The sequence below is a fragment of the Mustela nigripes genome, chromosome 13, assembly GCF_022355385.1.
Source record: "Mustela nigripes isolate SB6536 chromosome 13, MUSNIG.SB6536, whole genome shotgun sequence".
NCBI classification, from domain to species: Eukaryota; Metazoa; Chordata; class Mammalia; order Carnivora; family Mustelidae; genus Mustela; species Mustela nigripes.
This window is the reverse complement of record NC_081569.1, coordinates 127,438,879-127,451,607: the sequence shown is the minus strand read 5'-3', so window position 1 is coordinate 127,451,607 and position 12,729 is coordinate 127,438,879. Positions and strand designations below refer to the sequence as shown.

Below are 12,729 nucleotides of genomic sequence, written 5' to 3'. Positions count from 1 at the left end.
CAGACCACTGGGCCTTAGTGCCTTTTTCTAGAATATTTTAAAATCATGATCTTTACTGTCTTGGCAAGGCAGACCCGCTGGGATGCTGGTTAGGGTCCTGGTTTGTTTCTCAGTTCTGGACGGCAAAGTCAGAGTTAGAGCTGGAAAGATTCATTAGAAATATCATGTAGTCTCAGTGGGATAGTACTGTTCCCGCCCCGGTCCTGCCGAACGTGTGCAGTGTCCATTCATTGCTCGATGATGCACAGAAATAAGTGGCTTTAAGGAGAAACAATGCATGCTGAATACATTGTGGTGTACGAAAGAGTCTCATTCAAACATCTGTATCCCAAAATACCACTGGTGAGACCACAGAAGAAAAACTCTTCTAGACCAATTCCCTCCTTGAACAGGTGGGAAACTGAGGCCAGAGAACTTCCATGTAACTTGGTTAAATTGTACAGCTCGGTTATGACAGCCTCGGAGACCCTCCCGCTCTGTAGACCTACTTAGCAAGGTCTGGGAAGGACCTGGGCTGAGCTTGCCCGTTTGTGGGCTGGGTCTCAGAAGGAGCTGGGAGATGGAGTGTTGGGGACAGTGGGTCCCTTGTGGGGCAACTTAGATGACTATGACCTTGGAGGGAAGCCTTGGGGGCTGCACTGGGAAGGTGGTCTGCTAATGCCGCCACTTAGTTGGAAAACTGGCATTGGTGAGACGTGGGAGGCGGGGCAGAGAGAAGGCCCAGATGTACCAGTCTTCTGAATAATAAGAGCCGTGACTACCTCCTTTCAAGTCCTTTCTGTGTTCCCTGAGCAGCGCTAAGTGCTGCCCATACATGGTTACACATGATTGTCACAGTGATCCTGAGAAGACAGTGTCCTGGAAGGAGGCATGGAAGAGCTAACCGGCTCCGAAGCCCATGGCTAGTAAGAGGTAGAGCTGGGATCTGAATTCAGGTTTTGGAGGATTTCGAGCTGTGGTTTGTAAAGTTTGGTAAGCATCAGAATCACCTAGAGAACTAATAACGGAGATCCAGGCTCATTCAAGTAAGACATTTCCTCCAGGGAATTCTGATATGACCAAAGTTTGAGAACCACTGTTTTAATGATCTGGAAGGTAAAGGAATTTAACGCTCCAGCATTAACCACTATTTTCTACCTTTTAAACATTAAAGGAAGACAGGAAGTTAGGGGGGCAGGTGGAAGGAAGGATGGAATGAATGACCCCACTACTTCGAGCTCCAGTGGCATCTTAGGTGATGGGGCTTGTAGAGCCATCATCATAATGCATTACAGTCAGTTGTGTATTATTCCCCACAAGCCTCTTCGCTGACTACTGTGGGCTTTGGAAGGACATGGGGTGTCTTACTTTTTGAGAACAGAGATGTATCCATGCCTGTGTCTCCACTACCTACCACACTGTATGTCCTCATAAAACTTTATTGTTAGAAACAGTATTTCAGGGATGGAAAAGGATCCAAAATGTTTTCAAGGCTCTCTATGCACCTGATGTTTGAATCTCTTTCTACAAGGTTTCATTCAGACTTGGCTTGAACCCCTGCAGTGACGAGAAGCTCATTGCTCCTTTTGCTGTTCCATCCCGTTCTAAAGAGCACTGAATGTTCCAAAGCCTTCCTTATTCTGACTCACTCTAGCTTTTACCACCTGTATTGCTTCCAGCCCTTGGAGACACACGGAATAGATCTAATTACACTCCCAGTGTTTGAAGACGGGGCTTTTGGTCTTTAAGGATTTTTTTTTTTTCCCCCTAAAAGCCAAGACATCTCCAGTTTCCTTGGGTATTCTCATACAAGGGTTTTAAGTTCTTTCATCCAGGTCATTGTTTTCTAAAAAATTATTATTTTTTTTTTGCATCCTTTCCAAAGAAGCATGCCCATACCACAGACAGTATTATGGACCTATCCCAGCCAGTTCATTATAGAGTGATCCCACTGCTCCCCTTTTCTAGACTTCCTCCATCTATTAATGGTGGCACCAAATACCTTTCCTTATTATTTTAATGACTATAACATGATGTTGAACTAAAGTCATTAAAGATCTTTTTTAAAGATTTTTTATTTGTATGAAGGAGAATGAGTTGAGGGCAGGGGTAGAGGGAGAGGTAGAGTGAGAAGCAGACTCTCTGCTGAGCAGGGAGCCTGATGTGGGGCTCGATCCCAGGACCGTGGGATTATGACCTGAGCCCAAGACAGATGCTTGATGACTGAGCCACTCAGGTGCCCCTTGACTGTTTTTTGTGCACTGCTGCTAAACCATTTCTCACCCCTTCCTACACTGCATGATGGTTTATTTGACTTAGTTGGATCATTCTTTGATTTTGTTCAGTTCAACCCTGGATTTTTAAAATCCAACACGCCATGATCTGTTAGGGTAAGGTTCTTTCATCTAGCACATCCGCTGCCCTTCCAGCTTCATGTCATTTATGAATAAAGAACAGTTTTAGAGAAGTTCATGACAGTTGGAGTGTAAGAACTTCTCCGTGGGGAAGAGTCTTTTCTAAAAGCCACAGTCACTGATCTTTTAACCCTTAGGGTGATAAGCATGAGTGCCTCCATTTCTCTTCTTTCTATTGTATTCATGCACGAGGAAACCCCAACCCACCTCCCCACCCTCCAAGAGATGGAATAGGTTGGGAAGGTGCTGCATATTTTCCTCATCCCTGTGGTGACACCATACAGGGGCTATTAGTGATTCATGGGTGACAACTGGAAGAAATACTTTCTATTCAGTCCAGTCACCAGGCTGTAGGAACAGCGTTGGTCTAGAGGCAAACAGTGAGTGCACTAGCATAGTTATATCCTACAAAGGGCTTAGTGATGAGAAAGGCACACAGTGGCATCATGAAAGGGCAAATTCAGAAGCTGGGACCTGGGTGGGTCCTGCCTTGGAGAGTTAAGCACAGGCTCTCTTTGTCATCAGTCTAACTATTCAGTTCATCCCCAGTACTGTTCAAGGCTCATGGAAAAGCCAGAAACATATATGTAAATAGGTGATTGTCCCAAGTGCTCAGATCCCTGTTAGGTGATTGACAGAAGCTTTGTTTAGTCTCTACCTTTTTGATTCTGGGTGGTGATCTGAGAGTATTAGTTTGAACCATTTAAAATAGTCATTTTTTATAGGCCAAAAGTAGTCAATTATCAGTTTGATATGAGTCAACCCAAGAGTTTCTTGGCCTCGTTGGAGATCATCTTGGTTCATAAAGGCATAGTGTCTTTGAGTTGGAAGTTTATCTCCAAAGACCCTACTCTGACTCTTCTGCCGCATTTCTGGCATATGAGTCTTCCCCTATTACTTGACCCTGTGTTCTGGCCAAATATGCTTGCCCTCATATCTTGCATGTTCAACTTTAAAAATAACTTGAAGGAAGTTGTTCTGTGTTTTTCTAGCTTGTTCTAGTTTAGGCTGTGTGTGGCAGTTCCTGCAGCCATTCTGCACGTGACATGCTTCTGAACTCCTTGATTTTCTTCTCCTTTGGACACATTTTACCTTGTCAATATCCTTCCTAGTGTATGGCACCATTCTCTGAACCAAAACCCTGGTTTGGTACATTCTATGTTGAGAAGAGGTAGCACTATTGTCTTCTTTTTATTTTGAGGTAAAGTGAGGGATTGTGCTTAAGTGTCAGTATTTACATTTGTCCCTTAAGATTCAATCTCACTTTTACCTGCTTATATCCTTTTGGACCCTTATTTTATTATCTAACAAATTAGCTATTCCTTTCAGCTTTAGTTCATCACAACATCTAGACACATGCCAGTTAATGTTTTTAGCCAGGTGACTCATCAGAATGTTGAGCAGGCCTAAGTTCTGATACAAGCTACTAGTGAAGCCCTGATGGAACAAGGACATTGAAGTCCATGACGAAGGTCAGGGAATTGCCCAGGGAAGGGCTGGTCTTGGGCACAGTTATGGAAGCAGATGGAGGTTTCTTTCAGACCTACTCTTCCTTTAAATGTTCCTCTCCCCTGTCCTGCCCTGTCTTCTGAGTCCTTTCTTCTATACACAGTGGCAGGCTTCTTCAACCTGTGACTTCATGTCACTGTCCTTCCTGTACATACAAGGCCCCGTGCTGCCCTTGTCTTTGAAGGAAGATCTTTAGTTTGGCTTTCTGATGATATCACATGTGGAGCGGGGTCAATGACTTGGGACCCCAAGTGTGTTTCCTGTTCAGATTTGCATTTTAATGAGGGGAGATTGCTTAATAACCCTAAGAAATGCCTCCAAAGGAAAAGCTTCATGTTTTAGTAGAATCTTGGGGGTGGGGCTTAGGGAGAGGGAGATAGTGGCCTTTTAAATGGGCTCCCCGCAGTGTTCCTTATATCATGCTGGACCAGAGTCATAAATGAAGTTGAGTTAGTATCCAGGCGTATTTTCTGCTGCTGAATTCTCCAAGACATGTCTCCTCCTTTCTCCACCAGCACTGAAGGAGGCCGGGTAGCTAGTGTTATGGTTATCATCACCGTCTGGAGAGTCCATCTGCTGGCTTAGAATCCTCACTTCACCCCGCACTAATTAGTGTGACTTTGGTTCTAGGTCTTGGTTTCCTTACCTGTAAAATCAAAATCACAGCAATGCCTTTCTTATAGAGTTATATTTAATGAGGTGACATATAGCCATGCCTTGTCTATAAGAACCATCAGCAGATATTAGGGGCAGTCCTTATTCTTTTTCCCAAGATCACCAGATTTCCCCTTTTAAGTGCTTAAAATGTTAACATGTGAATTTCTTCTTTCTCCTTCTTTTCCAAATTCCCAGTCAGCTTATAGCCACAGTCACTTGTGGCTTCTCTTGGTTGGGTCCCACCCCCTACCACATGCACGATCTCCTTAGTTCCTCTGGAAATATCGATGAATGTTTCTATTACCTTCTGATTTTATGTAATTACTCTTTTAAAAAGTCCTTGTGGCTTCATAAGAATTCAACGTTAGCACTTGGCACTTGTAGCAATTAGTGACATTTAATTTCTCTACTTCAGTATGGAAAAAGAGATGATATATGTGGATTTTAAACAGGGATAAAAGTTACCCTGAAAGTGAATGAAAGAAAAGTCTTGGCAGAGATAACTTGCCTTTTTTTTTCCCTGAATCTTTTTTTTTTTTTTTTTTTTTTAACCCCATGAGTGACTTCCTTCTTCCCTTGAAATACTTTCCCTACTTACTCAGGCAAAATGAAGGAAAGTAGGATGGATTGAGAACCATCTGAGGTGGGTAGGATATTATAGGTTTGAGGGGGAAACCATATTCGCTTAAATTATGAAGGCCTTCAACTTCTGGCCTGGTTCCTGAACACTGCGTCTTCCTCTTGCCTGTTTCAGTAAATGGTTTCTATTCTCTGTATCAGTCATTCTCATGACGGGCTTCATGATGGCCACAGCTGCTTACAAATGACTTTGCTTTCATAGCCGTTTCCATTCTCCCAAGCTGCAAAAGCTGCTATCTCCATGGGGATTTTCCCAAAGGACGTAGCAGAGTTTAGAGGGCCATACGTATATTTTGCATATAATTTACATATGATTTGCAGTCTGTTCTAAGGCAGTTTCAATTTTGTATATCTTACCGACTGGTAATCTTTTTCTCTTGTTCTTACATCTGCCCTGAGAGCCTGTGCACAGAGATAGGTAGGCACAAGAAGGGTGGAATAAAGCACTAAAAAGAGTGAGGGGATAGGTGTACATAGCAGACATCTTGTTGGGATCCAGAATGGTCCCTGGATCTAGCTAGGGCAGCATTCTGTCAGGGCGTGACATCTAGATGGACACGTCCTTTGCTTTCAAATTTTTGGTAATTTTTTTTTTTTTAAGGCATTATAGTTCCACAGAAATTCAGTGTTGGCAATTCTCAGTATCCCACCTGTCAAAGACTCTTCTGAGTCTACCTCCTGTTCCCTGCCCTCCTCCAGAAGGTGAGCTTTTATGGAGCTGGCTTTGGAGTCTTAGTTGAGGATCTATTCAAATCCAGAGCCCATGGTGAGACTGTTGTGAAAGAAAGATGTTGTCTCTTTTGCTTCCCTGAGTCCCTGTTCCAGGCCATTCTTTTCTGGAGCATCACACCCAGACTCAATGCCAAACTCCAGACCCAGCCAGATGCTAGTCCCAGGGCCGGCTATGTAGTCCAGAGGGCTGCAGCTGACCCTCTGTTTCTGTGGTTGATGGGAAGGCCAATCTTCCTTTTTCCCCCTTCCTCATCAGCCACACAGATAACACACACATCCAGCATAGATTCCTTTTTTTCCCTTACTAATTATATCCTTCTCAGTTAAGATTTTTTGAGCATTATTTTCTGTATCTATATTTGAAAGCCACATAGTTCCTTTTTCTTTTTTGAATATAAAATTTTATTTTAATGTTGAATACGATGGGGAAAAAAAAGAACCTCCGGAATACCTTAATACCTGTCCCATCTCTCCCAGTTAAGACTCAGTCCACGAGCCCCTTTTTCTTGGAGGGTTCATTGACTGACCTTCTTCCAGGAAGGGGCTGTGATACACCCTGATACTTGTCCTGACGTTCTCACAGACATTAGTCCTACATTTTAAGATCCATCGTAGACATTTTTGCTTGAGGGATTCTTCTGTTACCTCAACTCATCGTGCCGAAAACAGAACTCATCATTGCCCTCGCCCCCCGTTCACCCCCCAGCCCACCCCACCTTCCTGTTTCTGACAACGTTCACTCAGCCTCCCATCCACGCCTCCCCTGAAGCATCTCATTGGTCACCCAAAGCCTGTTGGATCCTCTTTTTCCTTTTCCTCCCCACTACCATGATTCTACTCTAGACCCTCCGCCTGACTGATCTTTCTGCCTCTGTCTCTTTTCCCTTTCATCTATCCTGTCCACACCATTGCCAAAGCAATCTTCCTCAACATCATTTTCCCTGGGTCATTCCCCTGCCCATGAACCCTCACTGTGTCCCATCAGCTGTAAGATCAAGTCTATTTTCCTTAGCCTTGAAATTCAAGGCCTTCCTACAGTGGTTCTTATTCTCATCCTTAAGATCACCTTTCATTTCTTCCTTACATGAACTGTTTATATGTGTCTATTGTTATTTGAATAGCATGTATTACACACCTACCATGTGCCTGGTGTGTCCTAGGTGCTCTGGGAACAGTGAATAGGGAAGTCCTTACGAATTCACTCTGTGGCCCTGGGAGCTAGCTGGTGGTGTTACCTGGAATGTCTTCCATCTCTCTAAATCCTAAACCACCTTCCAGTATCTGTTTCAAATCTCACTTTCCTCCAAAAACCTTTCCTGTACATCCAGGGCCCTCCTTACAGTCCTGTGGTCTTTATTGCCTGAATTCATCATTGGACATGTAGGAATGATCCATTCATTCATTCATTCATTCCTCATTCAGTCACCAGACAGGTACTGAGCACCGGCTGTGTGCCAGGCATTGTGCCTGCTGTTGACCCACACGCCAGTGTGTTTTTATGGCATAATAAAAATAACAATAATAATCCTTGTAAAGCCCTCACCATGTTCAGGCCCAGTTGTATGTATATTTAATCCTGAGAACAATCTATGAATTTGGCATTGTTGTTATCCAGATTTTGCAGATAGGGAAATCAAGGTACAGAGATGTTGAGCAACTTGACTGCGGTCATAGCAGTAGGGTTCAAATCTGGCTCTGAAGTCCTTGATCTTTTTTTTTTTTTTAATTTTTAATTTTTTATTAACATATTTTTATCCCCAGGGGTACAGGTCTGTGAATCGCCAGTTTTACACACTTCACAGCACTCACCATAGCACATACCCTCTCCAGTGTCCATAACCCCACCCCCGTTCTCCCAACCCCCTCCCCCCAGCAACCCTCCATTTGTTTTGTGAGATTAAGAGTCACTTATGGTTTGTCTCCCTCCCAATCTTGTTTCATTTATTCTTCTCCTACCCACTTAAGCCCCCATGTTGCATCACCACTTCCTCATATCAGAGAGATCATATGATAGTTGTCTTTCTCGGCTTGACTTATTTCGCTAAGCATGATACCCTCTAGTTCCATCCACGTCACCACAAATGGCAAGATTTCATTTATTTTGATGGCTGCATAGTATTCCATTGTGTATATATACCACATCTTCTTTATCTATTCATCTGTTGATAAAGTCCTTGATCTTAACCCCTATATTTCACTCTTAGGTGCCAGTAATACATACCATATGCATGTTTATGGAAATATAAACACATAACATCTTCCCACTTAGACTACGAATTCCTAGAGGTTAGTGACCATCTACCATATTTTCCGTATCTCCACTGCCTCATCCAGTCTTTGTGTATGGCAGGTGCTTGAATCATGTGGTTGGTGGATTCTTGGTTCTTCCATTCATTTGGAGGGAGTGCCTTCGATTTTCAACAGCAGGGAGGAATGTCTGGGGATAGAAGGGGACAGAAATAATTTCAGAACAGACCTAGATACTCTGGAATTCCTGACTTCCAGTTCTTAATTCTGTAAGCTTTGAGGATAGATTTGGACAAGAGCAGGCACTGATGTGAAAGCTCTTCAAAGGGGAATAAAATTTCCTTCTCCAAAAGCAAAACTTAACCCATGTTATGGTTGCATCGTTTCTCCCTTTCACCTTCCTGTTTCTTGTCCATTTTCCTTCATTGTCTGCAAAACCAGTTTTAACATCAGGATCCCAGATCTGCATTGGCCTAATATTTCTATTTAAGATTCTCATAAGTTGAAGAATACGAACATTGGAGTTGCAATCCTGCAGCTTAATAAAGCCTGATAAGTACATATTTGAATTTAAAAAACACAGGTGGTGGGTTATTTGCATTTTAAAAGTATTCCTTCTTTCACAAAAGGATCCACTAAAGGGCTCCATTAACCAATTCCTCCTAGTGCATTTATCATACAATTTAATTTACCAAAAATTGATTTATATGCAACTCAAGTTCTAGTGAGCATGGGAGTCACATGAGCAACTTGCTTAAAATTCAGATCCTTCCCCAAACTCTTCCCCAAGATTCTAAGGTATTAGATTCCTCAGTGGGGCTCAGGCTCTTCACTGTTAAGAAGCATCCCCAGATTGTTGATGTAGGTGGTCAGTGCAACACGCTTTGGGAAACGCGGCTTTAAAGAAACACATGCAGCCCCTACTTGGGGCTCCCCTTCTCCAGGGCTTCTCACACCCCTTAGGCCAAATGTCCTGTTTACTCTTCATTCAGTACGTTTTTTGAAATCTCTATTTGAGGCTATACTGCTTCTCCTTCTCTGAGCTGTTAAACATCTTTCATTGTGAGTATGAAATGTTTGTCCTTTCATTTTTGAATTGAAAAAAAAAAATGTAAACTACCCCCCCAGCTGTATGTAGATAGAATTGATGTATAACACTGCGTAGGTTTAAGGTGTACAAGATGTTGATTTCATACATTTAAATTCTGCAGAGCAATTGCCACCAGAGTGTTTACCACTCCATCCTGTCAGAGAATCCCTGTTTTTTGTTTGTTTGTTTTTTGTGGTGAGAACATTTAAACTGTACTTTCTTAGCAACTTGGAAATACATAATACAGTATTATTTTCTTTTCATTTTTAACCCTTTCTTTTAGTCTTAGGTATCTCCTTGGATCTTCTTATTCTCATTTCTTAATTCTTACGACCCTCCTGTGAACTAGCCATCTTTCCATACACCCTACCTGGCTGCGTCAGCCTCTCCCCTTTAGTGCTCTTGATCTGGATGTTGAGGGCTCTGGCTTGGTCCAGAAATACCAGGCATTGGAGGAATAGTGACCCTGCTGAGGTTTCTCTTAGCCAAATGTAGGGCCCTTTGTTCTCTCTCCTTATCATTTTTTCTCAAAAAGGGCCAAATTTTTTTTTTTAAACTAAACAAATCATGAGAACGGCTTACTTTGGCATGATTCCATTCCTCTGTGAGTGTTAATCCAGGGCCTCGAGAAATGAATGCCAGAAATGTGCATTTAAAATATGATTATAGTTTAATGAAATTTGTTTAAAAACTAGATTCCACGACATTTACGGCATGTGTATCTATGTATTTAATATATCATTGATCTTTTTAAAAGTCAGTTGCTTGACCCATATTTTCCTCTGATTACTTTTCTAAATCTCTTGTAATCTCCAAAAACATTTGGGGATTTCTATACTTCAGAGATTTTTTTTTTCCTCCTTTATTAATCCTGTATATCCCTGAATTTCACTTTGGGTAAAGGTTCTCTGGGGTGACCTGGAGTTTGTTAAAATAATAAAAGCAATGGGAGAGCAAACTGGTGCTTCTGGATACTGGTTGGAAATCTTTTCTTTTAATAGATTTATCAGAGTTTACTTCCCCTGAAATAATGAGCTCTTAATAGCCTTGTTTGACTTCCTTAAGAACATAGCCAGAGGTTGTGCTGTTTGTTCACTGGGACTTTGTGTACCTTCTTAAACCCATTCAGTGCTGGGCTCGTCTCCCTGATCAAGGGCGAGAGACCTTCTGAGATGAGGTGGTGGGGGAGGGGGGTGGAGGCCATGGAGGGCAGGGATGTGGTTGTCCCTGGGCTAAGACAAAGGTGAGAGGGAAAAGTAGTTTCAGGTTGCCTGAGACGCCCTTGCAAGCAAGAACTCATTTAATATGTCCAGCATGATTCCATTTTTGGAGAAGAGAATACAGTACCTAAAAAATAAAATTGGGCAGGAACCTCTGGATGGTGGGATTACAACAGATTTTTTTTTTCTTTTCTGAATTTTCCAGTGTTGCTACAGTGACCATGTATTACTGCAAAAAGCCATTTAAAAGAGAGAAGGAGATGTGCTTGGCCTCCCCTCTTGAGTCTCCTTCCCGAGGGACCTAATCTTTAATAGATTTATTTCAAACCTAAGCATCGCATGGAGCAGTGTGGTGAGAGGAAGGCTCTCATGAGGAGGCCCTGAGCAGTCCAGCCAACAAAAGGCCGTCCTGCAATGGAAGGCCGCTGCTGTGCTGCCCGGCTTCTGAGCCTCGGTGTGTGCTCCTGAGTGTGTGTGAAGGCCTGCCACTCCTTACACTTGTCAACTAAGAGATGATTGCATTGCGTTGCGAATTTTAACTTTGTCTTCTTTCTTTTTTCCTTTCCCTTCCCCTCCTCACCCCTTCCTCCTCCTTTCCCTCCTCAAGGCCTCTCCCATCTCATGATGAGCGAACAAGGTAGGTGCTTGGTGCTTGCAACATTGCAGCTGCCCCGAATTGCTTGCCTTCGTGCCTCTGGCTGGCCGCTCGGAGTCTCATTGTTGCTGGCAGGCCGTTTGCTGCCTGTCCCTCCCGCTGTGGGCCAGGCTGGCAGCAGGCCACCCTGGGGTGGGGGGTACCGTTCCTGATGCATCTTGGTTTCCTGTCCCCATCATCCCTTTGGCTTGTCCATTCTGCACCACCATTTGTCATCCCGGGCACTGGCCCTGCCGGGCTGCCTCCAAGAGAGAAGCATGAAACAAGGCATGACGGCGTCGATAATGGGGGTGAATGGAGCTAATTTCCGAGCAACAGAGCGGTTAACTTCCTCCTGCTCCTCCCCGGGCCCCATGCTGGGGCCCTGTGGTTGGAGGAGAGGAGCTGGGCTTCTCCCTGATTTTCACTCTGAGTAAAGGTTTGCTTTTTGTCTTCCCCTCCATCCCATTGCCCACTGTAATGACTTTCAGCCCCACATGGTCAAAGGAAGCCCTTGGGGGTTTGACTGTTTTCAGTTTTATATAAAAGCAAAAACCACCCAAAGAACATGCTAATGTCTTCATGGCAGGATTCTAACTCATTATACACCCTGAAGAAAACTGCATATAAAGATCTGTAAATTCAGCATCTGCAACCTAAAATATTCAAATATGCAGGGAATGAGCTGTGCAGGAAATTCAGCTCAGCTAAGCACAGGGTGGGCTGTGAATGAAGCCTTTTTCTCCTAAATAAAAATTTTCCACATCATCAGCCTAAATCAGGATTTGAGAACTGAGCCTACTTAAAATTGTCTTTTCCTTCACTGTTCAATTGCTACTATTGTGTTTCTTCTGAGCCTTGGGATGATTGTCAGATTGGTCTACCTGCCTTGCCCTGACACCCAAAGACTGTACTTCAATTTCTCTTATCTGTTTCTTTGCAAAAAACACATGGGACAATGGTACCTCTTCTGGAGGACCAAAGGAAAGGGCAAGGTGGGGCCCATCTATGTTGTCTGGTTTTTCTCGATATTTTGAGGAGGGTGAGGCAATCCTGAAGGGTCGCTTTCCTTCCCTGTTCAATTACACTGGACCCATCAGTTGGTGTTGCTGTAAAGGGGAGTATGCTCAGATCAACAAACCACCCACGGCTGAGAGAAGTTTGCTTATGATGTCCAGGGAGCTGTGGTGGTGGGCAGTTGAGGGCATCCTGACTTGACAAGACAGCGTAATGAGGAAGCACACCTTCCCAATAGAATTGAATCCTCCCGAGCTCAAGATCTCCAAGATCTGCGATGCGGACTTGACTTTCAGTGAAGATACGGTCTGGGATAGAGTGAATGTCAAAGAACAGAGCTGGAGACAGGAGGTCAGGGGACTTTGGCAGTGTTAGATGGAGCTCTGGAAGAGAGTGGGATAAAGCCTCATTATCCTTGTCTGAGGATGAGGGAAGTTATCTGCTGACAACAGCTAACTATGAAGTACATATGAGTAGAGAGGATGCACTGGATGTCAGCCTGGTGTCTGGGAATTTGGGAAAGTTAAGCACTTCTCTGCAAACCAGGATGCCCCAGGCTCTTTGAATTACTGGAATCTGATTGGCCTGACT

At 43.5% G+C, this 12,729-nt stretch overlaps 1 protein-coding gene across 31 annotated transcripts in view; it reads left to right on the top strand.

Moving 5' to 3' along the window:
• The window catches only part of NRXN3 (neurexin 3), a 1,559,048-nt gene that overhangs the window by 105,576 nt on the left and 1,440,743 nt on the right, over positions 1-12,729 (top strand). For 25 of the 31 annotated variants that reach the window (XR_009399188.1, XR_009399187.1, XR_009399186.1 and 22 more), the window contains one exon: positions 11,095-11,124. The exons of the other annotated variants lie outside the window; for them this stretch is intronic. Coding sequence is in view for 21 of the 25 variants with exons in the window: in XM_059373626.1 (XP_059229609.1) it covers positions 11,095-11,124 (30 nt within the window). In the remaining 4 variants the exon portion in view is untranslated. The remainder of the gene's footprint in view (positions 1-11,094; positions 11,125-12,729) is intronic. 31 annotated transcript variants of the gene reach the window in all.